The 27,584-nt window shown below is 37.2% G+C and overlaps 3 protein-coding genes and 1 pseudogene across 5 annotated transcripts; 3 read left to right on the top strand and 1 right to left on the bottom strand.

The window, feature by feature from the left end:
* Positions 1-5,721: 5,721 nt before the first annotated feature.
* Positions 5,722-12,140, bottom strand: LOC125208478 (paired amphipathic helix protein Sin3-like 3). 3 transcript variants are annotated; one of them, XM_048108105.1, is made up of 20 exons: positions 11,991-12,140; positions 11,716-11,902; positions 11,544-11,642; positions 11,287-11,454; positions 11,040-11,199; positions 10,608-10,738; positions 10,155-10,230; positions 9,807-10,063; positions 9,576-9,730; positions 9,350-9,477; positions 9,006-9,260; positions 8,241-8,876; positions 8,097-8,155; positions 7,338-7,931; positions 7,133-7,233; positions 6,899-7,037; positions 6,653-6,805; positions 6,397-6,560; positions 6,197-6,308; positions 5,722-6,111 (listed from the first exon to the last, which is right to left on the bottom strand). In XM_048108105.1, exons 1-20 carry the CDS (start codon positions 12,011-12,013, stop codon positions 5,968-5,970), a joined length of 3,741 nt encoding a protein of 1,246 aa, XP_047964062.1. In that variant the 5' UTR covers positions 12,014-12,140; the 3' UTR covers positions 5,722-5,967. The 3 variants fall into 3 exon arrangements, with proteins under 3 accessions (XP_047964062.1, XP_047964061.1, XP_047964064.1); XM_048108104.1 differs by having other exon boundaries at positions 10,608-10,744; positions 11,040-11,196; XM_048108107.1 differs by lacking the exon at positions 11,991-12,140 and having other exon boundaries at positions 10,608-10,744; positions 11,544-11,637; positions 11,716-11,779.
* A 3,222-nt stretch (positions 12,141-15,362) lies between these two features.
* Positions 15,363-25,283, top strand: LOC125206784 (annotated as a pseudogene).
* Positions 25,284-25,433: 150 nt separating this feature from the next.
* Positions 25,434-26,205, top strand: LOC125206783 (G-type lectin S-receptor-like serine/threonine-protein kinase At4g27290). The gene is made up of 3 exons (XM_048106008.1): positions 25,434-25,559; positions 25,633-25,751; positions 25,869-26,205. The coding sequence occupies exons 1-3, from the start codon at positions 25,434-25,436 to the stop codon at positions 26,203-26,205; spliced, it is 582 nt and encodes a 193-aa protein (XP_047961965.1).
* Positions 26,090-26,796, top strand: LOC125208487 (G-type lectin S-receptor-like serine/threonine-protein kinase SD1-1). The gene is made up of 3 exons (XM_048108120.1): positions 26,090-26,155; positions 26,233-26,383; positions 26,461-26,796. The coding sequence occupies exons 2-3, from the start codon at positions 26,240-26,242 to the stop codon at positions 26,767-26,769; spliced, it is 453 nt and encodes a 150-aa protein (XP_047964077.1). The 5' UTR covers positions 26,090-26,155; positions 26,233-26,239; the 3' UTR covers positions 26,770-26,796.
* Positions 26,797-27,584: the final 788 nt, after the last annotated feature.

Below are 27,584 nucleotides of genomic sequence, written 5' to 3'. Positions count from 1 at the left end.
CTGTTCCGAAATCGGTGGTTACGATTTGGAACCGCCTGTGTTTCGGTTAAGGAACTTGCCTCCCTTTTTCTTTATAGGTTCCTACGCTTCCGAAATCGGTGATTACGGTTAAGAACTGCCTATGTTGCGGTTAAGGAACTTACCGAACCAGAAACCGAAACCTAACCTAACCACGAGGGTGTTTCGCGGTTATAGTTCCGGTTCCAAACCCACTGGTTTCGATTTTAGTTCTGAACCGGTAGTTTTTTCGGTGGTTTTTTAAGCTTCTAATCCGTTGTTTTCAGCGGTTTTTTAAGTTTCAACTCGGTTTAACTATTTTTCGGTGGAAGTATGAGACAACCCTCAACACCCAACCAAACATGTCTTAGTTAAGAGGCCATATAAAATGTACAGTATCCAATATTATCATTTCAATAGAATTTTGTTTTAATGAACTAAACCCAACCATTTTCTGTTACATGGATTTCAATAGATTTCTTGGATACAAATTAAACACAGTCACACGCAGCAGTGAGATAATTACAGAGAGAAAACGGGAAGACAAAAATAACAGTTTAACAAAATTCAACACCCGCACATCCACAATTACGATTACGATTAATACAAAGAAGTAACTAAAATATTCAACAAAACGACAATCAACATTCGCACATCCACAATTACGATTGATACGACGAAGCAACTTAAATGTTCAACAAAACAACATTAATCCCCAATTCACACCTTACCAACTAGTAGTGTTTTTTCTTATTGATGTTGTGATTTTTCGCCGGTGATCTTTTCACCATCTTCTGTTTCTCGTCCTTGACTTGATTATCCACTTGTTTGTACCTCGGTCGTGTTTCTCATCATGGAACCGCTGACAAAATTCATATCCAGATCAATCGCGCATCGAGCCTCCGGCGACGCCACAACAAGGACGACGACAACGGCGACCTCCTCGTCCGCAGCAGCGACGACGTCGAGTGGAGTGGCGTCGAGCATAGCGTCGGTGACGACGAAGTCAAGAGGAGCGACGAGCGGAGGGACGTCGACGTCGTGAGGAGCGATGAGCTGAGCGTCAGCAACGATGACGTCTAGCAGAGCAACCCCAAGAGTGGAGCTCATTGTAGATGATTTGTGAGAGAATTTGTGTGTGTTTTGATATGGAGTTTATGAGAGAGAATTTGTGATTTGACGGTAACGAGATTTGATGAGACTGTGACACTATATATAGCCCTATAGGGGTAGAGAGACAGAGAGAGAGAGAAAACAAATATGCTGGGTGGGAGCAGTTTTGCTGAGAAAATGGTATGAACCCCACAAACATAAAAGTTCATTCATTTTCAATCCCTGTTTCTTTATAGGTTCCCACGGTTCCGAAATCGGTGATTACGGTTTGGAACCGCATGTGTTCCGGTTAAGGAACTTGTCGAACCACGAGGGTGTTTTGCAGTTATAGTTATGATTCCAAACCCGCCGATTTCGATTTCAGTTCTAAACCGGCAGTTTATCGGTGGTTTTTTAAGCTTCTGATCCGTTGTTTTCAGCGGATTTTTACGGTTCCAACTCGGTTTAACTGTTTTTCGGTGGAAGTAAGAGACAACCCTCAACACCCAACCAACCAAACGAGTCTTAGTTAAGAGGCCATATAAAATGTACAGTATCCAATATTATCATCTCAATAGAGTTTTCTTTTAATAAACTAATCCCAACCATTTTCTGTTACATGGATTTCAGTAGATTTCTTGGACACAAATTAAACACAGTCGCACGCAGCAGTGAGATAACTAGAGAGAGAAAACGGGAAGACAAAAATAACAGTTTAACAACATTCAACACTCGCACATCCACAATTACGATTACGATTAATACGAAGAAGTAACTAAAATAGTCAACAAAACGACAATCAGCATTTGCACATCCGCAATTACGATTGATACGACGAAGCAACTAAAATGTTCAACAAAACAACATTAATCCCCCATTCACACCTTACTAACTAGTAGTGTTTTTTCTTATTGATGTTGTGATTTTTTGTCGGTGATCTTTTCACCATCTTCTTTTTCTCGTCCTTGACTTGATTATCCACTTGTCTGTACCAGCCGTTCGTGTTTCTCATCGTGGAACCGCTGAAGAAATTCATATCCAGATCTATCGCGCACCGAGCCTCCGGCGACGTCACAACAAGAATGACGGCAACGGCGACCTCCTCCTCTGCAGCAGCGACAACGTCGAGCGGAGTGGCGTCCAACATAGTGTCAGCGACGACGAAGTCGAGAGGAGCGATGAGGGGAGGGGCGTCGAGTTGAGCGTTGGCGACGTCGACGTCATGAGAAACGACGAGCTGAGCGTCAGCGACAACGACGTCGAGCAGAGTATCACCGAGAGTGGAGCTCATTGTAGATGATTTGAGAGAGAATTTGTGTTTTGATATGGAGTATATGAGAGAGAATTTGTGATTTGATGGTATCGTGATTTGATGAGACTATGAGACTATATATAGCCCTATAGGGGAAGGGAGACAAAGGGAGAGAGACAAAACAAATATGTTGGGTGGGTGCATGTTTGTCTGAGAAAATGATATGAAACACACAAACATAAAACTTAACTATTTTTAATCCTTTTTTTCTTTAGAGGTGCCTGCGGTTCCGAAATCGGTGGTTAAGGTTTGGAACTTGCCAAACCGGAAACCAGAACTGAACCACGAGGGTTTTTGGCGGTTATAGTCCCGGTTCCAAAACCGTCGGTTTCGATTTCGGTTTCGAACCGGTAATTTTTCTGTTGTTTTTTAAGTTCTTGAACCGTTGATTTTTGGCGGTTTGTAGACATGGCCAAACCAAACCGGCCCACCGGTTAACCGCCGGTTTTGAACCGGCGGTTCGGAACCGGAACCGGAACCGGACGACGGTTCCGGTTCAAAATCCGGTTACGGTTCGACATACGGTTCGGTTACGGTTCAACAAAATTCGAAACCGTAACCGGCGGTTAACCGAAAATAAATGGTCATCGCCGGTAGGTTCGTAGGGTTGCAGGGGTAGGGTCGGAAAAGGACGGTTAACCGCCGGTTTATGTCCGAAAACCGGCGGTTCGTGTCGGAAAACCGGCGGTTTCTGACACAAAACCGCCGGTTTCCGATGGTTCGGGGGTAGGGTTGCAGGCGTAGGGCGTAGGGTTGCAGCGTAGGCCTGAAAAGGTGTCGGAAACCGCCGGTTTTCGGTCAGAAACCGGCGGTTTTCTTACACGAACCGGCGGTTCCGACCGTTTTCAAAATTTGAATTTCAAAATTTAAATTTAAGTTGAGCTCAAGTCCTTTTCCTTTTTTTTCTTTTTTTTTCTAATTGTTTCAACTTTACTTTTAATATATTTTTTGTAAATTGTAATTTTGTATCTATATTTTAAATTCAAGTGTATAGTTGTATACTTGTATTGTTGTATTTTGTAACTTGTAAGTTGTAACTTGTAATTGTATTGTAGAAATTTACATTCAAAGTTTCAAATCAATAAAATTGCAATTCTTTATCGTTATCAATTTCTCTTTGGATTGTACTATAGAATTTAGAAGTAATAACTATAAGAATTTTTTTTTAAAAAAAAACAAAAAAAAAATAAACCGGAACCGAACCGGAACCGGCCCGGATGAACCGGAACCGGCGAAAAACCGGCGGTTATTAACCGGAACCGGAACCGCCGTGACCGCCGGTTAAACCGGAACCGGAACCGTCATAGCCGGGCCGGTTACGGTTCAAGCATGTCATGAACCGGAACCGCCGGTTCCGAACCGGAACCGCCGGTTCCGAACCGGAACCGGCGGTTTTACGAACCGTGGCCACGTCTAGCGGTTTGTTGCGATTCCAGCCCGTTTCATAGTTTTCTGGTGGTTTTTGCGGTTCCGGCACGGTTTTGGTTCGGAATTTCAAACCTAAACGGAACCATGATAACCACCGGAAGTATAAGACAACCCTCAACACCCTACCAAATGTACCTAGTTAAGTGGCCAAATAAAATATACACTATCCACCATTATTATCTCAATAGAATTTTCTTTTAACAAACTAATCCCAACCATTTTCTATTACATGGAATTCAGTAGATTTCTTGGACACAAATTAAACACAGTCATACGCAGCAGTGAGATAACTAGACAGAGAAAACGGGAAGACAAAAATAATAGTTTAACAACATTCAACACTCGCACATCCACAATTATGATTACGATTAATACGAAGAAGTAACTAAAATGTTCAATAAAACAACAATCAACATTCGCACATCCACAATTACGATTGATACGACAAAGCAACTAAAATGTTCAACAAAACAACATTAATCCTCCATTCACACCTTACCAACTAGTAGTGTTTTTTCCCTATTGACGAGCGGAGGGACGTCGAGTTGAGCGTCAGCGACGTCGACGTCGTGAGAAGCGAAGAGCTGAGCGTCAGCGACGACGACGTCGAGCAGAGTATCACCGAGAGTGGAGCTCATTGTAGATGATTTGAGAATTTGAGAGAGAGAGAGAGAGAGAGAGAGAGAGAGAGAGAGAGAGAGAGAGAGAGAGAGAGAGAGAGAGAGAGAGAGAGAGAGAGAGAGAGAGAGAGAGAGAGAGAGAGAGAGAGAGAGAGAGAGAGAGAGAGAGAGAGAGAGAGAGAGAGAGAGAGAGAGAGAGAGAGAGAGAGAGAGAGAGAGCATATATGTTGGGTGGGTGCATATTTTACTGAGAAAATGGTATGAAATGCACGAACATAAAAGTTCATTCATTTTCAATGCCTTTTTCTTTAGAGGTGCCCACAGTTCCGGTTTTGGAACTTGCCAAACCGAAAACCGGAACCAAACCATGAGGGTATTTCGCGGTTACAATTCCGATTCCGAAACCGCCGGTTTCGGTTTTGGTTCCGAACCGGCAATTTTTCGATGGTTTTTTAAGCTTTTGAACCGTAGGTTTTCTACTATAGAGAGAGAGAGAGAGAGAGAGAGAGAGAGAGAGAGAGAGAGAGAGAGAGAGAGAGAGAGAGAGAGAGAGAGAGAGAGAGAGAGAGAGAGAGAGAGAGAGAGAGAGAGAGAGAGAGAGCATATATGTTGGGTGGGTGCATATTTTACTGAGAAAATGGTATGAAATGCACGAACATAAAAGTTCATTCATTTTCAATGCCTTTTTCTTTAGAGGTGCCCACAGTTCCGGTTTTGGAACTTGCCAAACCGAAAACCGGAACCAAACCATGAGGGTATTTCGCGGTTACAATTCCGATTCCGAAACCGCCGGTTTCGGTTTTGGTTCCGAACCGGCAATTTTTCGATGGTTTTTTAAGCTTTTGAACCGTAGGTTTTCTACTATTTTTTGCGGTTCCAGCTCGATTTCATAGTTTTCCGGTGGTTTTTGGCAGTTCGGACACGGTTTTAGTTCAGAAATTTTCGAACCTGAACAGAACCACGACTAACCACCGAAAGTTAATGGCTTATGTTTTTCCATAAACTTGCCAATGTTTACTCCGTATGCGTATTCTACGTAGTGTCTAGTTGATGTTGTTTTTCCTAGTATGCCCGAGAGTATGATGTAAAAGTTTGATTATGATGATATTTAATTTATTTATTCATAAAAAAGAAAAGAAGGGAGTACATGATTTACTGTTTTTTTTTTTTAAATAATTTTTTATTGGACAAATCAAGCCAGTAGCTAAACCAAGAGATTGAAAAATTGATAGTTGAAACCTTGTTGAAAGAGAAACAAAATTGACAAGGCACTGGAAATAAGGGACCATATATTTCAGCTTGAATGTTAGATTACTACAACACATGTAAATATCTACAAACATATCCAAGTCCTCTCCTTCCATCAACACCAAACACGGTGCTCGTCGTGTGACAGTTGAAACGAGATTCAGCCACCGCCTCAGCTCACTTTCAGCAATTAACTGTTATCAGTTAACGCATTATGATTTTGTCGAGGAGTCTAACCTTCGATTACTGATGCAGAAAAGCTTTTGCTATTCAACCAACCATCAATCTGCAGGTTCTTCTAACTCTTTGAGAACAACCATTGGAAGCGCTACTGCTCGAACTGCTGTGAAACTGAGTTTTCCTCCTTTTGCTCAAGCGATACAAGAAGTCTTCCGAACCTATAAGATAAGAAGCCTATGGCATACAAAACCATATAAATTTAGAATAATGTTAAGGGTATTTAGGTTTCCTAAATCAGCTTTTCTCATCATTGACATACCTTCAGTGTGTTGGAAGCAACCTTGATTTCAAGACCATTATGAGTTACAAGCTGTTCCGTGGCTTTGGAGGTGTCGGATATCTTGTCTTGAGTCTGAAATTTTCTTTTGTTTCTGCAGATGCTTTTCGGGTCAACATATATACAAAAAAAAGATAGATGTTCAATGGAAATTTCTTGTGTGTGTTTTAGTTTAGCATTACCTCTTCAAGAATATCTTATGTTTTCTTCTCCGTTCCGGAGCAACTGCTAGTAGTTCATCATTCAAATAAGCTGCAAACGCAGGGTCCATGTAGATAGCTGTCTCTTCGGGTTTGTCCTGCTCGTTTTTCATGAGCTGAATCACTAAACATGTTGGGGAAGGCACCTGCAGCAGAAGATCAAACTCAGTATAAGGGGTGTAAACTGAAAGATATACGAACGTTCTGAATAAAAACGAGAATAAATCAGGAAACTTACACATTCTATTCGATACAAGTTGTCTTCAGGGAGAAGAAAACGGGCATTTTCATGATAAATATCATCAGTAAATTTTCGAGGACTTCTTGATCTTTCGTATGAATATAGCTGAATGAGTTTGTTTTCCATCTCCTCACTCGCAATTGTTTGCAGCTGTAGAATATCAGGGTAAACCGCTGAATCACAAAGAGCAGAAATGGTGGAAACATGTTGTATGTAAACGAGAAATAAATCCCAAGTTGTCACCTGTTTGACAAGTTTATGTATCAGTTTGTCTAGTGAAAAGAGGATGTAGGATTGAGCGCCAATAATAGTTCGACAATCATCTTCGAACTTTGCATTATCAGATGATCCATCCAGCAAACTGTGTAGTGCATCCTTAAATCTGCTTACGTGCAACAAGTGCGACTTTATTAGTAATAAAGCTTCATAGCTTTATCCCAAGAAAATGATACCCAATAGAAAATTCAAGAAAGATACCTAGCATATGAATCCGTTGTATTAGAATTGTTCAAGATCCTCCATTTATTTTCTGGCGACGATGAATGTAACTTAGCACTACGCATTCTTTCATATAAAATCTGTAGAAGCAAGAAAAGGGATATTATTGTGATGGACAGAGGAAAACATTTTGTAAGATGTATGATAAAAACTATTAATGTTAATAAATATAGATGAACTTTACTTGGTGAAGCCTGAAAAGTAAATAGAAGGAATCGTTTCCGTAGAAAATCTCTGAGTTCCTCTCTTTCACATGTAAGGCAGCAGGCAATTTCGTCGTAAGAGGCTTCACAGTGTGTAGAACATGACCAGAAAATGCCACCATTCCCTCATTCTCATGGATGTCTGCAACGCCTTCCGAGTCACGTTCACTCGCATCCTTGTTGTCATTCTCATCATGGTCCTCGTCTTCATCATGATCTCCGGGAGAGCGCTCGTCTCTATCGGCTGAATCAGTTGCTGAAATTTCAGCAATTTTATAGCCATTCTCGCTGTCCGAGGAGCCCTTCGCACTTTCCTCACCTTCATCGTCAGCATTAGCATCATTTTCTCTGCCCACCTCCACAACACAAAGTGATTCTCCTCCAGTCTGTCTACTATTACAAGAACCGTACGCAACTTCCCCGAATGCAGCCAAAATGCCACCTTCATGATTCTTACTAGGGGATAACTCACCTTCTTCTCGTTCATCTTTACCGAAACCTATAATTTCATTCTGACATCTCTGAGCTTGGATCCCCTCAACTGAAGAGGATGTAACTTTCATATAAAGACCACCCTGCAACAACAGTCCTGGTAATTAACTCTTTTCTTGTTAATTAGTTTTACCAAAAATCAGGACCATATCTGAAAGCATGACGACACCTGCTATTCCATTTAATTGCAATATCTTGTTTATATACTTTCTATAAGATTCTCAATATACCCAATGACTCTAGTATACCTGTGGTTTGTTATTCAGCACTACAGTAGTCCCATGATCACCAATAGCACTGCTTGATCCTGCAGAGTAGCATATAACAATTTCTTTAAAAGTTAGCCATACAAGTAGACATAACTAATGACAAATTGTAGATTAAATATGCACCATTTTCCATATTGATGTTCTTTTCTCCTGTAGAGTTTGGAGTAACTTGCTCAAAGAAACCAGCTTGTTTGCTGGTCCCCGATATTGCAGGTATGATGCTGGATTCTGTGCGCATTACTCCATTTTGGGTTGCATTGCTTGATATATCAATCTCACAAGCAGCATTATCTGCATTAGGAGAACCACAATTCTTGACCCCATTATCACCATGTCCCATTAGTATTCTGCTGCAACGGGGTTCTTCAGTTGGAATATTATCAACTCCAGTTTTGGACATATTTGAAGCAGCCTCGCCAACAAGGATGCCATTCCCTTCACCAAAATTGGCCAATGTTTTAGCTGAATCATTGTTGACAGTTTCTTTCATGTCCTCCACACTTGAACGGGAAGGAATGCTGAACACTGGTTCAATGAATGTTGTCCAAATCTTCATAACTTTATCATGCTGTTCAGGTGTACACACTTCTCCACAAGCATATTTCATGAGCTGATATAGATCTTCTTGAATGTCGGGATCAGGATACTCAAACTTCATATGAGGTTTGATGGGTTGTTTATATCCACCACTGATCGAAAGAATCCTCTCATCTTCATTCTGGTCCTTTTCACTCATTTCTCTGATTTCAGCTAAAAATGCTGGTGGAGAGAAACCATCAACCAAATTATATTGTCAGTAAATATACTTTTTTTTAGAGAATGAGAAGAAAGCATAACATCAGATATCGTAGTAAGGAACCTAGTCAATACAGTGTAAATCCGAATTACCTTTAGCACTCAAGTTCTTTGTATCTTGTTGCTTAAAATAGAAGCTCCGATGATCTAGTGACTTGTGGTAGTTTTTAGCATAAATTTCAGCCCAAATCTTATTGAAATCAGAGCGACACCTTGCCCATTCTTCCTGCTTCTGCTTCAGCCTGGTTAAAATAACTGGCAGTGCAAGGGGTGCGTTCTTCCTAAGCACATCCCTTACGTCAAGCCCATGATCACCATATAAACGCTCAATACACCGAAGGTTAACAGCTGAAAAACAGATTGAAATGGACTTTCAAGTGAACTATCAACAGCATAAATTTGTTCGAACAGAGAAATTAGGTATCATTGGTGCATACCTGTCAGATGATCACCTATATTAGATGAACTCCCAGTCTTGTCAGTATGAGAGTTCATACTATCTAACAATTCTTCAACACGCTTTGTTGTTGCGTTCACAGATTCCAACAGCATGTCAAGTTCAAACCTGGAATCATAATAGAAACAGAAATTCACATCTTCTAGCAGACAAGATGGCAGGTTATTACACCACGAGTTCAAGGAATCTCCTGAAAGAACTCTCACCTATCGTCCTCACAACGGAATAGGCTTTCTTCATATTGGTTTTTGCGCATATGTTTGAACGAATAGTCCTCACTTCCTGAAGTGACAGACACCCAATGATCATTCAGTACTTCAGAACCAATCTTGGTTCTACAGCTCACTGATGGAATCGGATACTGCATGGGGAACACTGAACCAATGAGCAAAAAGATACAGAATATTTGGATAAGTATAACAAAACTATATACTAACATTGTCAGGAAGAAGTCGGTAACTTGGAGTGCAGCTTTCACAGTTAGAGAGATCAAGTTCATGGATGGGTTTCGCCATAAACTTCTCCTTTGTAATGGACAGTTTCTGTCCTTGGACTTCTTTGCTAAAAACAAGAGCCTTGCCGGATCTATCCCTTTCAGTATTGTCATAATCAATATTTTTATCACTGTCTTCCTTATTATTCACATCTGCTTCACGGTCATCTACCTTTAGAGATCTGAAATTTTGTTTGCTGCCTAGAAAACATGTAAAACACCCAGTTCAGAGCAACTTAACAAACACATATAGCTACCACAAAACACTTAAAAAGCATCAATGTTTTCTCACCTGTCTTCTCAACATAAATTATGAAATCTTCGCACTGTTCCTTGAGGTCTGGATGTGATCCCAGTATACTAGCTACCTGATACAGTATACAGTTTATATTGATTAATAATCCTACCTGAGATACAAGAGTTATATATATGATATGTTGCCAGCAATTATCTTTCTAGTAAATTAAATTTTAAATGGTTGATATCTATATTTTCAGGTTTTATCATCACTTCATCAGTACAATTACCTTGAGATGTATTAGCATGATAGGAGGATGTAGCTTGCTACTTTTTCATTACTATAAAAAATGGCATGATATACAGAGAAGGGTATATACAAAAAACTTCGGGGCAGTATGCGATTTTAGCTAAAACTGCTTTTGTCTATGCCATAGTTCAACATAACTAGAGGACAGATGTAAATTGGAGCTAACTGGAAGGATAAGTATCGCAGGGAAAAAATTACCAGCTTTTGAAATTGAGGCAGTGTGACAAATTTACTTCTATAGGAACGAACACAGTCCAAAAACTTCTTGTAGCTTTCGGAATCATTCAATCTTTCCTTCACTTTTCCGCAGAAAATTGACACTGGGTCCTCTGTTCCTGAGAAAATGAATTGATTTTACTTGATACATGTGAACGCTCCAGCTGAATGCAGATAGATACCCAAAAAAGTTCGGCAATGAATCTCAAAATAAAAATTGCAATAACAAAATCAATAATATTCTGTAACAAAATGCCAAAATATAAATCTCATGATCACAGATACAGTAGTGCAACTGCATGCTCAACAAATTGGATGTACACTGAGAATCAAGGGTGGTTATTACACTGAACTCATATAACAATTTAATGAGAACTATTTGATGAAACACAATCTGATTCTTACTGTACCAACCTTTATGTAACTGGTCATTAGCAGAATCATCTCCGCCGGTAAATTTTCTTACACTGTCCAAGTTATCGTCATAATGAAGCTCGGTTTTGTTATCCTCTTTACTAATTTTCCATTGCTCTGAATCAGGGCAAGTATCAAATGAATTTCCTGCAGCAGGCTTCTGGAACAAATGTTCCAAGAGAGATATTTATTCATTTTGCATTACAGAGTCAACCACAAAACACTAATTCACAAAAGTGAAATTGACCTGCTCAATGTGCCGAGTCATTGTCATGGGAGAGCCTCCACTGTTCTGCAGCAAGATATGATTGCTAATGGGTTGAGCACGATGGACGGGGGCAGCAGGAGTAGTATAGGGTAAAAAATGAGTGAACTCTACAAGGAGGTCAGCATGATCCTGAAAAAGAACTGAAACCTGCAAACATAAATCATGAAATCACTACTCACGAACACTATATCTGTTTTTATTATACATATTAATAATATGGATTCTGAGTGGAGTACCTCCTGATAGACTTCTGTTATTGACATATTATTTTTTCTGTATATATTCAAGATGTCAAGAAATGCATTGTATACATGATGATCACCCTGAAATCTGGTCTGCGATTAGTTTGAAATTGGTCAGACCACAAATTCTGATGGAGAAACAGGAAACAAAAGACTATAGGTGCACCTTTATTTTGTTTACAAAACCAATTGCTTCTTCAAAATCTACGGGCTTCTTTTTTAGAAGTGGTTCATCCTCGGCTGGGAGGGTAATTTCATATCCCTTTGGTAAAAAGGCATTGAAACCCAGAATTAGGTCCCGTTCCCCTCTAAATAATTCCTTCACTTTTACTATAACGCCAGATGTATCAATTCTACATCCAGACCAACAAAACACAAATAAACACATTAACATATTGAAATCCGGACTAAAATCCCAAAATAGGAAAAGCACAGTTATACCTTTGAGCCTTGAACTCTTTCATGACATCAAGAAACTCATTATACAAGTCCCCTTTGTCCTGAAATTTTTCCTTCACAACTTTGAGATATGACAAGGCATCAGTCGTCTGGAGCTTCTGCGCACTCCTTGCCGTTGACACCTGGGCTTTTCCAGAACTTCATAGCCCGCCCAAATATGCAAATTTAAACCCTTGTCAACACACAGTATTCATAATAAAAGAAGGCAACCTTCCTTGCATGAGCGAGCACAAGAGAGTTCATTATAGCAGAAACGGTGTGTTTGATAAATTTATGGTCTGCACAAATTATGCAATGCACAGAAGGATTTTGATTTTGGAAGCGGTTTATATTTAGAGAGAGAGAGAGACGAGATTTTACTCTGTTTTCATGCGTCCTTTTTCTACTCCTATAATATACTTCTTCCGTTTTACACAAAAAGGAAAATATAGTCGAAATTTATAAGAGGGTATTTTTGGAATCCAATATGTCATACGGATTCATCCATTGTGGGATTAAGATTATCATATCGTTTCAAATTTTTTATGTATTTTTAAGATTTATCATATCGTTTCAACTTTTTTTTTTGTATTGAGTTAGGCATGTAAGTTGATAAAAGAAAAAAAGGACTAAAATCGGTCATTACACATATCTAAAATAGTAAACAATACTTACTCTGTCTCTCACGCTACTTGAATAATTCTTTTTAGTTTTATACTTCTTCAAAATAAATTAGAAAAATATTTTTCATATAAATAAAGTAAAGATAGTAAAGTAAGAGAAAATAAATTGCGAATACTTTTATCTATAACATTCTTCTCTCCCTCTCTAACTATTTATTAGTATAAAATAATGGATAAGTAATGAATTACTATAATTATGGGAGAGTTGTATCATTTTGCACCAATTAAGAGAGTTTGAAAATAAAGAGTTTCTTATTTCTTATATATTCAACCAACCAATTAACTTCTCAAATATTTCTTCCCAATCAAATTGCTCCTCTAATATATTTATTTCCAACATATATTACCTCCGGGCACAAAATTATGATTCATATTGTCAATTTTTGTCTTTAATTTATTTTTAATAATTATATATCATAATTCATAATTTTGTGTTCAATTTTATTTTTATAAAATATCTTATACAACAATGAAGAAGACAATAACATATATGATCGGTAACCACCGTTATCCGAGTTGGGTTAGTTATCCGAATAACGTGAATGTTAATAATTCAAGACATATGTTTTTCTGGGCTTACTCCAGTCAAATATTTAAATACCCAAATAACCAAACAATAAATGAAATAATGAAAATGGTGTAAAATAAGAAAATAAAGGTGTTATGATTTAGATGGATGCTTGAAAACCTTCTAAAACAACAGAGCAACTTTCACAAACAAGAATCTAATGACTCCACAAAATTAGCAAACAAGAACTAGAATTGCATACCTTTAACATTCAATTTAATCCCAACAATAGATTAAAATGTAACTACAATGAATCTTGGAGTCCAGCCTTTGTCCTAGCGGAGGAGCTTAGACATTATTGTTGAGTGCAGTTTGAGCCTCTTGACATCACATTCTCGGACGCTGCGGCGAGTCGCCAATTTCGTAGAGAGACAAAGCTTGCGGCTCGCCAGAACGTGCTTCAAAATGCCATACGCAGCTGGCGAGTCGCTAGGTTCGTTGAAGAGCGAAGTTGGCGAGTCGTTGGTAAGGAAGTCCAAAATGTCGTGCGCACTTGGTGACTCGTCATCTTCATCAAGGGAGAAGTTGGCGACCCGCCTACTATGCCAAATTCCTTGTCACGCCCAGCGAGTCGGCGGTTTCGTCAGGGAGCGAAGCCGGCTCCGTTCGGCCCTTCCTTTGCCGCAACTTCCCGAGCACGTTCTCCAGCTTCCTATCGCATGGACCCCGAGTTTCCTCCTCCAAAAACAGCTTTCTTAGGAGCGTGCTAATCGCCTCTTGTCACATTCGGGTCATCGCTCTCGTCGTGGACCAATGTAGATCTAGCACGACATGATAGTACCATGATTTACATTATTTAGTCTTCACCCTTCAACATTACTAATCTCGTCTACCAAACGATTGTTTTAATCTGGATTAACATCATATCTAGGGCTAAACTAGTTTATGTGCCTCACGATTAACATTACTTTAAAGTTTAAACTCCAAATTATATATGCCGTCAAAATTGTCATGAATTATAAGAAATTATCTAAATCTCAAATTATTGACGTTGTAATAAAAATATCATGCTCCAAATTTTCGAACCATATTTTTTATACATCAGGAGTATTTTCTATTAGTTCGAGATATTTTTGATAAAAATGGATATAATTTGGAGATTAGTGATATTTATCCATATCATAATTATATTTTTTATATAAAAAAAGTAAAGATGCCTATGCACGCTCCTAAATACTTTTAGCCACATTAAAAACAAAATAGAATTTACTATGTACTGTATAACACGTTACTATATTGTTAACGTGACTCTACAAATGTGATAGTGTGGTGTGGTTTGGGGTGTATGGTCACAATTAGGAATTTAGGGTTAGGGAGTAATGAGATTTTAGTTGGGCCTTATACTGGGCCTGGTCATGTACTATGGTGGGCCACTAAGTCCTCACAACTATTTCAAAAAATTTATATTCACAAAACAGCTAAGGTCTCAACTTTTAATTTCGTATGTAGTAGTACTAGTATTCCACTTATGTGACAAATGACAATCATAAAAAATCCCTAATGCGACTTACATTCTATCTGTGAGATGGTTTACCAATTAATTATTGTATACTATGTCCACTTATGTAACCGTGGATGGCATCCTTCATAAATCATGTGGAGTGCGTAGTTTACACAAAAAAAAAATTGGATCTACGATTTTTGGATTGATATACTCGAATTTGTTTGACATTTCATAAAAAAAATACAAACAAAAATGAAATTGGGTGGGATTCTGAGAATCGTAGAGATTTGGGCGTGATTTGAGGTGTGATGAAGTGACGGTGCAACTAAAATGTTCTCCCTTTAATCATAGTAGGGGGAATTTGGTGGGATTACTGATAATTTGAAATCAATTAATCAACGACATCCTTAAAAGTTAAAAGTTAAACTAGTACTACTAGTATGGTGTATACGTGTACAAAAGGGGTGCTACAAAAAAATAATTTAAATCGAATTGAATTTTAGTGGTTGCCAAATGCTAGCTCCTTATTCGCTTTAGCCCACTAGTTTTCAAACCAAACACGTTTTCTCTCCGCCAAGGAAATTTGCATTACATGAGGAAATTCATCAATAACACAGCGGGGCATGCGTGCTTAAAACCATGAATTTGTTAACTAAACGCAATAGTCATGCTTACGTAACATGGCTATCTTGGAGCCATGTAGTGTTCAAGCTGGAGCAAGAAATGTTAAGTTGAAAAGTCATGTACACAAGGATGTTAAGGATGCAAAAGTAGCTAAAGTTGATGACTTGGAAAAGCCACCTCAGCCTGCTCCATCATGGAAGGATATATTGATGTCGCAATTGTTCATTGGTTAAGAGCTCAGGATCACAGCGTGAGAAATCAGAGATCCTCTCAGAATCGCTATTTGAATTTGTTGTTTAGCTAATGTTACAGCTGGTCCTTTAGGATTTCATGTTATGTTCTAGGTCCTTCTGTCTAGTATATATAGTGATCTTCCTTGTAAGAATGGGACGAGTTCAACATATTATATCAATGAAAGATATTGTTTTCTTGCTATAAACAGCAATGACTACTCACAACCTTACTGCATGTTTCAATTCTTGCTGCCATTCTTTCCCTTACCTATTCTATGTTTAACTCACACCTTTTTAAACACATTTTTATTTTATTAAATTGTAAAGCACACTAAAAAATACATTTGCATATTAGAGTATTTTATTATTTATGTTGACTTTGATACTTATTCTTATTATTATTCTTTTAATTCATGTTTAGCTATTACCAGTGAATTTAAATGCAAGAATTATAGTCAGACTTTTTTTCTTCTATTCACATTTTTTAAATACCATTTATTATTTTAAATTCTACCATACTTTGCACTTGGAAATATTTGTGTATATATGCTTTCTTTGATAAATTATGTTCTTTTTAATAGTAATTTTTAATATTTTCAGACGACCAAGACTTATTAGTAGTATAATTTAGTTTGAGTTATTTTGTACCTATTCCTTTTATTTGAGCAATAATGGCCAAAAGATGTGTCAAAATACTCAACAATTAAACATATATGATTCAATTATAATTCATAAATATAGGAACTCTATATATCAGTGAAAGTATTAAAATAAATAATTATTTATTATTCCTAAAATAAAAGGATTATGCAAAAATAATTAAAGGTAAACTATATACTAATTCCTATTAACCGTTGCAAACATCAATTTAAAAAATATTAATAAAAATAACTATCAAAGTCAAATACGTATATAATAAAATACTCTAATATGCAAATGTATTTTTTAGTGTGTTTTACAATTTAATAGAATAAAAATGTGGTTAAAAAGGTTTGAATTAAGGATAGAAAAAGTTAGCATGACTATTGCGTTTAGTTAACAAATTCATGTGTTTTAAGCCGCATGCCTGCTATGGCATTGTCACAACAGGGATCATCTTCCGGAAATTCATAGTGTAGGAAATTAGGAATGTAAAATACTAGTGCAATGTCACAGCAGGGGATCCACCTCCAAAAATCTGTAGGGTAGGAAATTGGGAATGTAAAATACTAGTACTACTATCGATCTAGCTCGGTCAATAAACAAAATAGGAGTATATGATTATGATAAATACATACAAGTACACTGTACATTCTTTCTCTCTAGAATATGCAATGTCTGACCGATAGAATCATGTTCAAGTCATCCTTAAGTATTTTATTCTGAACAAATTATTAGTAATTTGGTATACTAGTTAAAAGTATGATCATATATCATAGAGAAAAAACATTATTGATTGTGTAAAAAAAGCATACTCCGTTAGTCCGTTTGAGAATTAACTACGTATGATCCGATCAATAAATATTTACCGTTTGCAAATGATTTTCTTATAATACATTGTATAGTATATTGATAATGCCATATGCATAGATTAAATGAGTAGTGATTTAGAGACTTAATGTCTCTATGCCATAATACCCCTATGTCATTTTGCCATAATTATATTTTATATTGTGACTAATTTACCCTAATATCATATTAAATGGATATCTACAATTAAGGAAAATTAAAATCAAACTAAATACATAATCTAAATGCATGTGCATTGATTCGAGATAAATTTGAATCATGCATTAAAGTTATAAATGGATTTTAAAATATTACATTCAGATTATAAATTTATCATTACAGTAGTATTAATTAACACATTATACAACTAAAGTATTATATTTAACTATAAAATAATTCGATAACTTAATACAGTAGTACTACCATTCTTTTATAGCTTGTTCTTTTATTTAAATATTCTAAAATATACAACAATGAAATCAATTATTTTAATATATGAAAAAAAAAATTAAAACATTTTTCTTATTCAAATTTGAATTGTATAGTAAAATAATATAGTTACTATGATTAAGCATTTTTTGCGTTATCGTATTTTTGTGGTATTTCTATAGCTTTTGTTACAAATAATATTTTTTTTTAATTTTAATTGACTAATACTAGTAAGACTCTGTCACTAACATTAAGAATCTAAAGAAATCAAAATTTTGGAACGAATAATCAAAATTTTGGAACGAATATTGAAACTTTTAATTTGTTGCTGATATAGTGAATAAATAAACAACTATAATATTTTTTTAAAGAAAAAGATAAAATATTAACTGTATATCTTTAATATATTAAATATTACATGAATTAAGTATAAATATATCATATATCAAATTCTAATTAGTTACAATATACAGTGAATTGAGTCAATAACACTAATATTTTATATAAAAATAAAAGAATATATAATTAATTATATATCTCTAAAATATTAAATAGATGATCTAGAACATGTGATTTTTTTTGTTGAGCTTCAACTTAATGTTCCATAAGTTAAGAATTAAAAGAAATAAACATTATAGAACGTAAAGAATTAAAATTGAAATTAAGAATCTCTTAAAATCAAAACCTTAAACTTAATTAGTAAGAGTACTTTATATATCATACTATATCAAATTATAATTTGTTGCATATTAACAATATTTTTAGCTAAAAACTATAATATTCTATAAAGGAAAATATAAAATATTTATTATATATATTTCAAATATTAAATAGATGACTTAAAGATAATGCAATTATTTTTTTATTCAAGGTACAACATAATGTTTCAAAAATTTTAAATTAAAGAAATTATAATTTTGTAAAGTAAAGAATCTAAATTGAAATTATGAAATAATTAAAATCAAAATCGTCAACTCAATTAATACTAATTTTTTTAATACACCAAATATCACATTTTAATTTTCTTACTTGTTATTGTGAATTTAACTGAGAACTCTGACATTGTAAGAAAAAGATAAAATATTATTCATATACCTTTAAAATGCTAAGTAGATGAACGAAGAAACATGTGATTATTTTTTTATCGAGGTTTGATGGTAATGTTTCAAAATTTTACAAATTACATAAATCAAAATTATGAAAAACAAAAAATTATAATTATAATATTCTTAGAATCAAAACCGTATTGCTCAATTAACATCAATATATTATATATCAAATTTAATTTTTCGTACGTTATAGTGAATTGAATTAAGAATTCTAGTAAACTTTTTGCATCTATAAAATTTTTAATTTTTTATAAAGAAATTATTGTGAATAAAAAGTAGTAACAAAAAGAATAATTTCACATCAATTTAATTGTAAATTAATTATCAATAAGTTTATCAATATTTTGATTTATTACAACTTATTAAAATTTGACAAAAAAATTTAATATTTCATTGTGCTAATTATTTTTGAATAATTATTCGATCATCTCATCTAAAGTCAATAAGGTCTAGTTTGATACGTCTTTTATTCACCTATTAAACATACTATTAATTTAATAAAATTACAATATTTAAAATTTTAAAATATGACTTTAAATAAATGTAACAAAAAATAATAAATATTAAAAAAACCATGCATCACAAATGTGTAGGTCCCACATAGTCAAAATAAAATTATACTTGCATTATTAGTTCCATATCCTTAAATAACTAAGTAAATTAATGTAAGGGTAATAAAGTATATACACAAAATATAAATTTCTCCAAAAATAAAATTCAATGCACAATTACTAATTTAACCTCGTATAGAATTAGCTTAAACATTACGTCTCTAAAACATTTTCCTTAGTACTCCTAATCGTAGTTATATAGTACTTCAAAATGAATCACATATTTTGGGCAAAGCTTATCTAGAAATTTCTAGACAGGCTGTGAACACAAGCCTTTGTCGTCTATACTTTTCCTTATCTGTACATGTGCCACCGCCGGTTACTATAATTACTTAATTTTGCCCCTAGCTATATTTAATTGCATTAATTATGCGACCACCAAATATATAGTAATTACTATAATCACATTAGTCGGTCATTATTTTCAAAATTACATTATGCACAAATATGATCTTATTACGTTACTTCCAAATGGAATGGGCTAGAAGAAACATGACAAACGTTGACGTCTGCTATAGAAACAAATTATTAATTTAAACTACTAGTACATTAATTTTTGTTAATGGTATTTTCTGCAATCTGCTACCTCCAATTTCAGCACATCTAAGATTTAATATAGTAGGTGAAATTATATGTAATGAAGATATGCAGCATTTATATATATAAAAAAAGATATGCAGCATTTATAGAAGTTCGTATACTCCATCCATACAATTATCTCATATTGATAGTTTGTTGTCAAATTAAATCTTCATAGTTTAATATTTCACATTGTTGTTGTAACATTAATAAATAACCCTAGATGAACTTATTGGTGTGGTAGCTTGTAAGAAAAAACAAATCAGTATAAACCCTATATATGCACCTAAATGAAATGTCTATGCTAATATGCGATAAAATAAAATATTACGATAATAGTGTTATATGCGTTAATAATCGAAATAATAAGGAATAGTGAAGGATTCTTCATTCTTGCATGCCTGCAAAGTGTGGTATAGACCGCTTTACAGTAACAATCAACTTGCAATATAAACTAAACTAAATTGAATTTAGAAATTGTTTATAGACAACTATACAAGCACCTTTAATCATTATGGAAGTAAATTATGCACCACACCTAAAATTCCACATGCACACACCCTTTATATAGTTGACAAAAGAGTGGGAATTCAGCAAAATTGCCTTCAAAGAGGATTTGTTTGGTGGTTTTCATTAAAAGCATAAAGTCGTTACTTTACATCGGCAAAGTAGCTTCTTGCCACACAATTACTCAAACATATCAAGTTAGGACTTAGGAATTAGAAAATGCCATAATAAAAATATAACAATAAAGGAAATAGGAGTATATAACAACATTTGGAATAAAATTATACAATCATATTCCTTCTATATAATAAGTGCATTTGGGGCCACAAGACTTGACCTTTATTTCAAGGAGACTTTTCAAATGTAAAGTTTCAAAAAATACGGCATCACAAATCTTAAAAATCAATGTTTTCATGGTCTATGTATATATTTTTTTAAAATATTATTTTGATTTACATTTTGAATACACACACACAGTGTGCTACATATTTTCTACTAAGAAACACTAAATTATTCACAAGAGAGATTAATTTTCATAAAACTTCAATCCGATTTGATTCAATAGTGATCAATTTTTTTTTTAACATGTCAAATTTACAACAAACAAAAAAAATCTAATTATAAAGCATTCCTATTATATACTCTAATACTCCTATGAATATGATACTGTAAGCAATCGACCAAAAAAGAAGGAAGAAAACATTGAAAATTCTGTAATACCGTTGACGAATCAAATCATTGAAATCTTATGCGATGGAATTTTTGTAAAACCCGACAGCTTGCAGATTCGCAGCAAAGAAATGGAAGAATCCGTATTTTTGAGTTTTAAGGTAAACGCGTTCACTGCCCAAAAATGTATCCCTTGATTCTCTCCGACATTTACTGCACTTCCCGAAGAAACTACCCAACCCAGCTGTCGGTATTTAGACAGATCTTCCACACTAAAACAATTCTCCCCACATTCTCTCTCTAAACATCCTTCTTTTCATCTCAAAATCACTTTGAAAAAATAGTTACAAAATGGAGTCTTCCGATCAACGCCGCAAGCGGAAGCGCTTCATCAAACCCTCACACTTGCAGTCTGTGAGATTTCCAATTCTGTTTATCGGGTTTTTTAGCTTTCTTTCTCTTCTTTCTTACACTAGCCATTCTACCTCTTCTGCCTTCCGCCCGGTTTTGGTGGTGCCGAGCTTATCTTTGTTGTCGTCTTCTACTTCAAGAACGGTGAAATCGGTGGGGGAATTTGGTGGGTTTTTCTCTTGAGAAGGGTAGGGTACTGTTTCCGGACTGTTTTGTTGATGGTGGCTGGCGGTGGGGGAGATGGGTCGGAAAAAGGAGCGGTTTTGGGGTAAGTTGGGGTGTTTACTACGGTAAGAATGAGGGGTTTGTGAAGAAGAAAAGAAGGGTTTTGTCTGGGGAAAATTTGATGGGTTTGGTCGTTTTTGGGGCCCCTTTTGGGCCGGGGGATTGCCTGGGCTGTGCATTTGAAAGGGTTTAAAAAAAGGGATCTTGAGAGAGAAGGGATAGGAAAGACGGTGAAATCATGGGACAATGTGGCGTATGCGGCTTGAGAATGGGGGAAAATGCTGTTGTGTTTGTGAAGGGGGTTTAACTGAGGCGGGTAAAAGTCCAACCCCTCGTTTAGCTTCATTTTGGGTTAGGGAAGCTTGATGGTCGGGTGGCCGTTTCTCCCTCGTGGAGGGGCGATCCGGCGGCTGGGGGGGGGGTGGGGGTTTCCGGAGAGGGTGTTTCAGGTCTTGATAAGGGTCGGGGGTTTGAGTCACTTTTGGGTTGAGGCCACCCGGCCTCGTGGGGAGGCCGTGGCGCACATCCCCGTGGCCAAGATTTTCGATAATGGGAGTGGGAGGAGGATGAGGAAGGAGGGGGAAAATTTGGCATGTGTTTGTACCATGGTGTGGAATCAAGCCTCTCAATTCAGGGGCAATTCTTCTTGGTTAGGAGTCGAAAAATTTTATTTAGCAACAATGTGATGATGGGATTGATAAATTGTTCAAAAACTTGATCATGAAATTTAAAGGGACTAGGCATGTATGGCCATGGATCAAGACTCAAGAACAGGGTTCTCACATTGTGCTTTGGCAAGGGATGAATGCAGTTGGGTTTATTTATGGATGTGGATGAGTATTATATTTCCCTATTCTTCCCGGGCAGGTTTCAGGACATTAGGGTTTGCCCTCAGGGCACCGTGCATTGGGGGGCCCCCCGTCTTCCTCAAGCACTTTGGGGGAGATCAAAACATCTTGCCATAGTTTTGGGCCCCATGGGGGAAATGCCCCCTCAGGGAGTCACCATGGGGTATCCCTGTGGGTGCGGTGAGGCATGTCAAATCGGGCCAGGCGCTAGATGCCCCCTTTGTAAGGGTGCCCATTTCCACCTAAAGGGGGGGGGTTTACTTACCTCAATCTGCCCCAAAGTAGTTGTGATCAATCACTATAAGTACCAAGTATGGGAGGTTTTTCAAATTTTGGGGGGTTCGACTACGTTGCTGCGGGAAGAACCAGACGAGGGCTCTAGGGTCGAGCTCCCCGGGTTTGGGGGCAGAGGCAATTGAGCCTGTTTTGGGAAGGGTTTTGTGAAGTGTGGGATCAGGATTGAGGGGCTTTGTTATGGGCCCAAATTTGGGTGATGTCTCGACTGGTTTGCTGCCATGGGGATCCATTCTGTTCAACTGTTTGAGGCTCGTTGTAAAGGGAAAAACACCGTACTTTTGTTCTTTGATTGGTTCTTTCACAATTTGTATCTTTTTTGGTTCTTTGTAGGCTTTAGATTTTGTTACAGGAAAAGTTTTATATTTTTGGGTTTTCTGTGGATGTAACTTTATTTGATTATCACTGAGATATATGAATTCCTTCATTTTGACTTGGGGCTTTTAATGTTATAGATTAGATGAACTTCATTTGCAGAAAAGGGTTTAATCTTGGATAAGATAAAGCTCCAAGAATCCATTTTTAAAATATGAACCAGAATCTAATTACAAGAATCTGATTGCAAGTTGTGTATCTTGCAACTCATGAAACATGCTCATGGTATTTGAATGTCTCAGACAAAACATCATGTTCCATACACTAAAATATTCTAGCTGTTTTAACCCAACTTGTTTAAAATTTTGATACCATGTCCCTAATCATTTCAGGTCAATTTTGTTAAACTCATGTGTCCCGGATAACAGGTAAAGAAAAAAGGGTGGGGGTCCAAATATTTTGACTTATCAGTATCCAAACTTTAACTCTTATTGATTTCATTTTCTGAAATGTCTTGGTCCCAAAAATCAAAATTTAACTTGGAGTAGCAATTTCCAGTGACAAGATTAGATTAGCTTCATCGATGCTGCAGATTTCCATCCTGATGCCCGAGCTGGCATGGTGAAAGCTCGGTTCGCCCTTGAACGGGTCAAGTAGAAGAGTCTTCGCTCTAGGACAAGAGGGTGCAGACGTGCAGTTGCTGCCATTAATATGTTGTAAGCTGCTCTGTTTTTGGCTGTGCTAGTTTGAATGAATTTTAATTCGATCTTCTGCACGAAAATAAAAGGTGTTTAGAGATCTAAGACCATGAAAACATTCCTTCAGTTATCTCTTCGCTTGTTATCACAGCATCCTTGTTGTCTTCTGCTGAGAAAATGCCTCTTGCAATGGACACCATAGCTGCTACTGATGTCATTAGAGACGGAGACACTTGGTCTCGTCCGGTGGGAGCTTGAGATGGGATTTTCAGCCTGGGAACTCCAAGATCGATATTTAGGCATATGGTACAAGAAGGTATCGGTTCAGACCGCTGTTTGGGTTGCCAACAGAGGAACTCCACTCGAAAACCCTCAGGTGTGTTGAAATTCATCGAGCCGGGAACCTTGGCCCTTTTGATGAGTCCCAAACCCTGCTATCTGGTCAGCCAACACGTCGTCGCAGTCAAGATTCCCATTGCTCAGCTGCTCGACACTGGAAACCTCGTTGTCAGAGATGCGAATGATCCTAACAAGTTCCTCTGGCAGAGCTTTGATCATCCAACCGACACCCTTCTTCCAGGGATGAAGCTTGGTTGGGACTTCGCAGCTGGTGTGGAGTTCTACCTCTCCTCGTGGAAGAGCTACGATGATCCAGCAGCCGGAGATTTCACATACCACTGTGATCCCACTGGCTATCCGCAAAATGTTTTGAGACAAGGTAGAGATAAAAGGTACAGTACTGGACCATGGAATGGCCACACCTTCAGCGGCTTACCAGGCTTGAGGAGAATCCGGTTTTCAGATTCGGATTAGTTATGAACGAGAACGAGGTGTACTATCACTACGAGCTCATCAACACCTCAGTGATTTCGAGGTATGCTTTGAGTCAGAGTGGTGTTGGTCAGAGATGGAGTTGGGATGATCAAACGCAGAGTTGGCGGATTTATCTCACTGCGCCCACCAATAACTGTGACTTTTACAATCTCTGTGGCTCGTATGGCGTTTGCAACACGGCCGTCTGTGGATGCTTGGAAAAATTCGTGCCTAAAGATGCAGGGAGTTGGGAGCGTGGGAGCTGGTCGGGCGGTGTGTTAGGAGAAAACCTTTGGACTGTCAGAGTGATGGCTTCGTGAAGTACTCTGGTATCAAGCTACCGGATACAGAGCATTCTTGGTATAATCGGAGCATGAATCTCGAGGGATGCAAGGAGCTATGCTTCAAGAACTGCTCTTGCACGGCTTACACGATCATAGATGCTGATGCAGGAGGCCATACGTGTTTGATTTGGCTCAAAGATCTCGTTGACATCAAACAACTGTCCGCGGATGGACAAGATATCTACATTCGAATGGCTGCTTCCGACTTAGGTGAAATAAATTATTTCATCTGAATTCTAAAGCTTGTTTTCTGCTGTATTTGTGTTTGTCATACAGCATTTATCTGAATGAAATGGTATGCAGAATATGGAAGGAGGAGGGAAAGTGGTTTTAATCGTGGTTTTGACTGCGTTGGTAGCATCGTTATTTCTGCTATGCCTCGGCCTATTTCTGTATTCGCATAGAAGGAAAAAGACTGATCTTTGGCCTAGGAGAGGAGGTAGGCGAGATGATCTAACCATTGATGTAACTTCTCCCTTTCGGACCGAATTCTACAACCCCTTGCATTGTTTAATGTTGCAGGCAGCTCTCGCGTGAAGATGTGAAAGATTTGAATGACGAAAGTCATAGCAAAAGACTTGGAGTTGCCTCTTTTCGAGCTGTCAAAAATATGTAAAGCTACTGATGATTTCTCATTCAATAGCAAGATTGGAGAGGGTGGATTTGGACCTGTTTATAAGGTAAGGTAATTGGTTGTAATGAATGCTCAGAATTTTAGGTGTCGTGTAATGAAAAACGAGATTTTGACTGCAGGGCGTGCTGGATGGGGGGCAGGAGATCGCTGTCAAAAGATTATCAAGAACATCCCTTCAAGGAGTGAGCGAGTTCAAGAACGAAGTAATCTGCGTTCAAAGCTGCAGCACCGGAATCTGGTGAAGCTTCTCGGGTGCTGCATTTGTGGGGAGGAATACCTTTTGATCTATGAGTATATGCATAACAGAAGTCTGGATTTGATTCTATTTGGTAGGATTGCTCGTCTCATCGTCTAGGTTATCTACGTTCGATCTTTTCACATTCGTATCACGAATTTGTTTGGCAGATCCATTGGGAAGCAAGTTGCTTGGTTGGCCTAAACGCTACCACATCATCAATGGCATTGCTCGCGGCCTTCTGTATCTTCATCAAGATTCACGGCTCAGGATCATTCACCGGGACCTCAAAGCCAGCAACGTGTTGCTGGATTCAGACATGAATCCAAAGATATCAGACTTCGGGCTAGCTAGAAGCTTTGGGGGGAACGAGACTGGAGCCAACACGAGCAGAGTCATGGAACATAGTAAGATTCTTGAACATAGTAGTGATGCAGTTACTTTTCTTGAAACGTAACTCAAAATAGTACTACTTGTTATGCAGCGGATATATGTCACCGGAGTATGCAGTAGATGGCCTGTTCTCGGTAAAATCAGATGTCTTCAGCTTCGGTGTTCTAGTGCTGGAGATTGTGAGTGGCAAGAGGAACAGAGGGTTCTCTCACAGAGATCACTTCCACAACCTTCTAGGACATGTAAGTTGTCGAACAAACACTAACCAACCTATGCATCAAAATGTTTGGACTAGTTAACGAGCTTCGATTTTGGGTAGGCATGGATGCTCCACATTGAAGGGAACGCGTTGGAGCTGATCAAGTCATATAACATCAAGCCCGAGTACTCATCAGAAGTGGCGAGAGCAATCCACGTCGGCCTTCTGTGCGTTCAGCAAACCCCCGAGGACAGGCCAACCATGTCCTCGGTGGTTCTGATGTTGGGGAACCAAGGTGAGCTGCCTCCACCTAAAAAGCCTGGCTTTTTCACAGAGAGAAATGTGAGCGACACTGAGAACTCGCTCAGTAGCTCGAATGCTCACCATTCGACGAATGAGATGAGTATTACGCTGCTCGAGGCTCGATGAAAAGAGTATCCATGCCTTGTATAAGATTTGGAGATTAAAATGAAATTGGGACTAATCACTAGTTTTTAATGAAGGACTAGTGTCTTGTCCCATTGGATACGCACGATTCAATTAATTCTACGAAACTAATTTAATATGGAGTATCACTTTATCGCATTTGAAAACTAAAAAAAAACTAAGCTTGCTTAACCTCCACAAATAGTAAAATAGGCATACATAGACTAAATATGTATTTATTCTCAAGTTTTCATCCTGGTTTTTTCTCTTCTAGTATTCTCATTTTTTTTTCTTATATATTCTATTTATTCATAGATAACTCTATTATAAATTATCTTTAATTTTTAATTTTTAATCTACAATTTGAACACATTCGATACAATGAACATACTAAAATAAGAAGCATAAGACTTGCTCGAGTTGATAAAGCGTTTTCTTCATATGTTAGGATTTCAAGTCATTACGAGAATAAATCAAGAACCATTGATTTTTTTGAAAAATAAAAATAAAAATTGTAGATTAACTACGTTTCCAAAAATATAAAAATTAATAAAGTTTCTCTCTCAACTGTATGCTACAACTCCAAAGTTATAAAGATTGCCTCACTCCGCACCTTCCACTGCCTCGTCGCTTATCCTCAACTTGCCTCGCTGCTCCACCGCCATACCTTGTCGCATTGCCACTTGCAGCTTTCAAATCTCCTTCCACACTGCTCGTTGTCACCTGCTTCGCTAGGCTCGCTTTGGTGTGCTACGGCTGTTATTGATTTTCTTCAATTCAAGTATTATATTCTTATTGTTTATATTTGAATTGATTTT

This window comes from Salvia hispanica, chromosome 2 (assembly GCF_023119035.1).
Source record: "Salvia hispanica cultivar TCC Black 2014 chromosome 2, UniMelb_Shisp_WGS_1.0, whole genome shotgun sequence".
NCBI lineage: Eukaryota > Viridiplantae > Streptophyta > Magnoliopsida > Lamiales > Lamiaceae > Salvia > Salvia hispanica.
This window is presented reverse-complemented; position numbering and strand designations above follow the sequence as displayed.

Coding starts and splice junctions, on each gene's coding strand:
- LOC125208478 (XM_048108104.1), bottom strand. CDS start 12,013: ATGAAAGAGTTCAAGGCTCAAAG. Junction 11,455..11,543: donor TAACAGAAGTCTATCAGGAG/GTACTCCACTCA, acceptor TTATGTTTGCAG/GTTTCAGTTCTTTTTCAGGA. Junction 8,156..8,240: donor GAACATCAATATGGAAAATG/GTGCATATTTAA, acceptor GCTACTCTGCAG/GATCAAGCAGTGCTATTGGT.
- LOC125206783 (XM_048106008.1), top strand. CDS start 25,434: ATGACGAAAGTCATAGCAAAAGACTTGGAGTTGCCTCTTTTCGAGCTG. Junction 25,560..25,632: donor GATTTGGACCTGTTTATAAG/GTAAGGTAATTG, acceptor TTTTGACTGCAG/GGCGTGCTGGATGGGGGGCA. Junction 25,752..25,868: donor AGCTGCAGCACCGGAATCTG/GTGAAGCTTCTC, acceptor CTCATCGTCTAG/GTTATCTACGTTCGATCTTT.
- LOC125208487 (XM_048108120.1), top strand. CDS start 26,240: ATGTCACCGGAGTATGCAGTAGATGGCCTGTTCTCGGTAAAATCAGAT. Junction 26,384..26,460: donor TCCACAACCTTCTAGGACAT/GTAAGTTGTCGA, acceptor GATTTTGGGTAG/GCATGGATGCTCCACATTGA.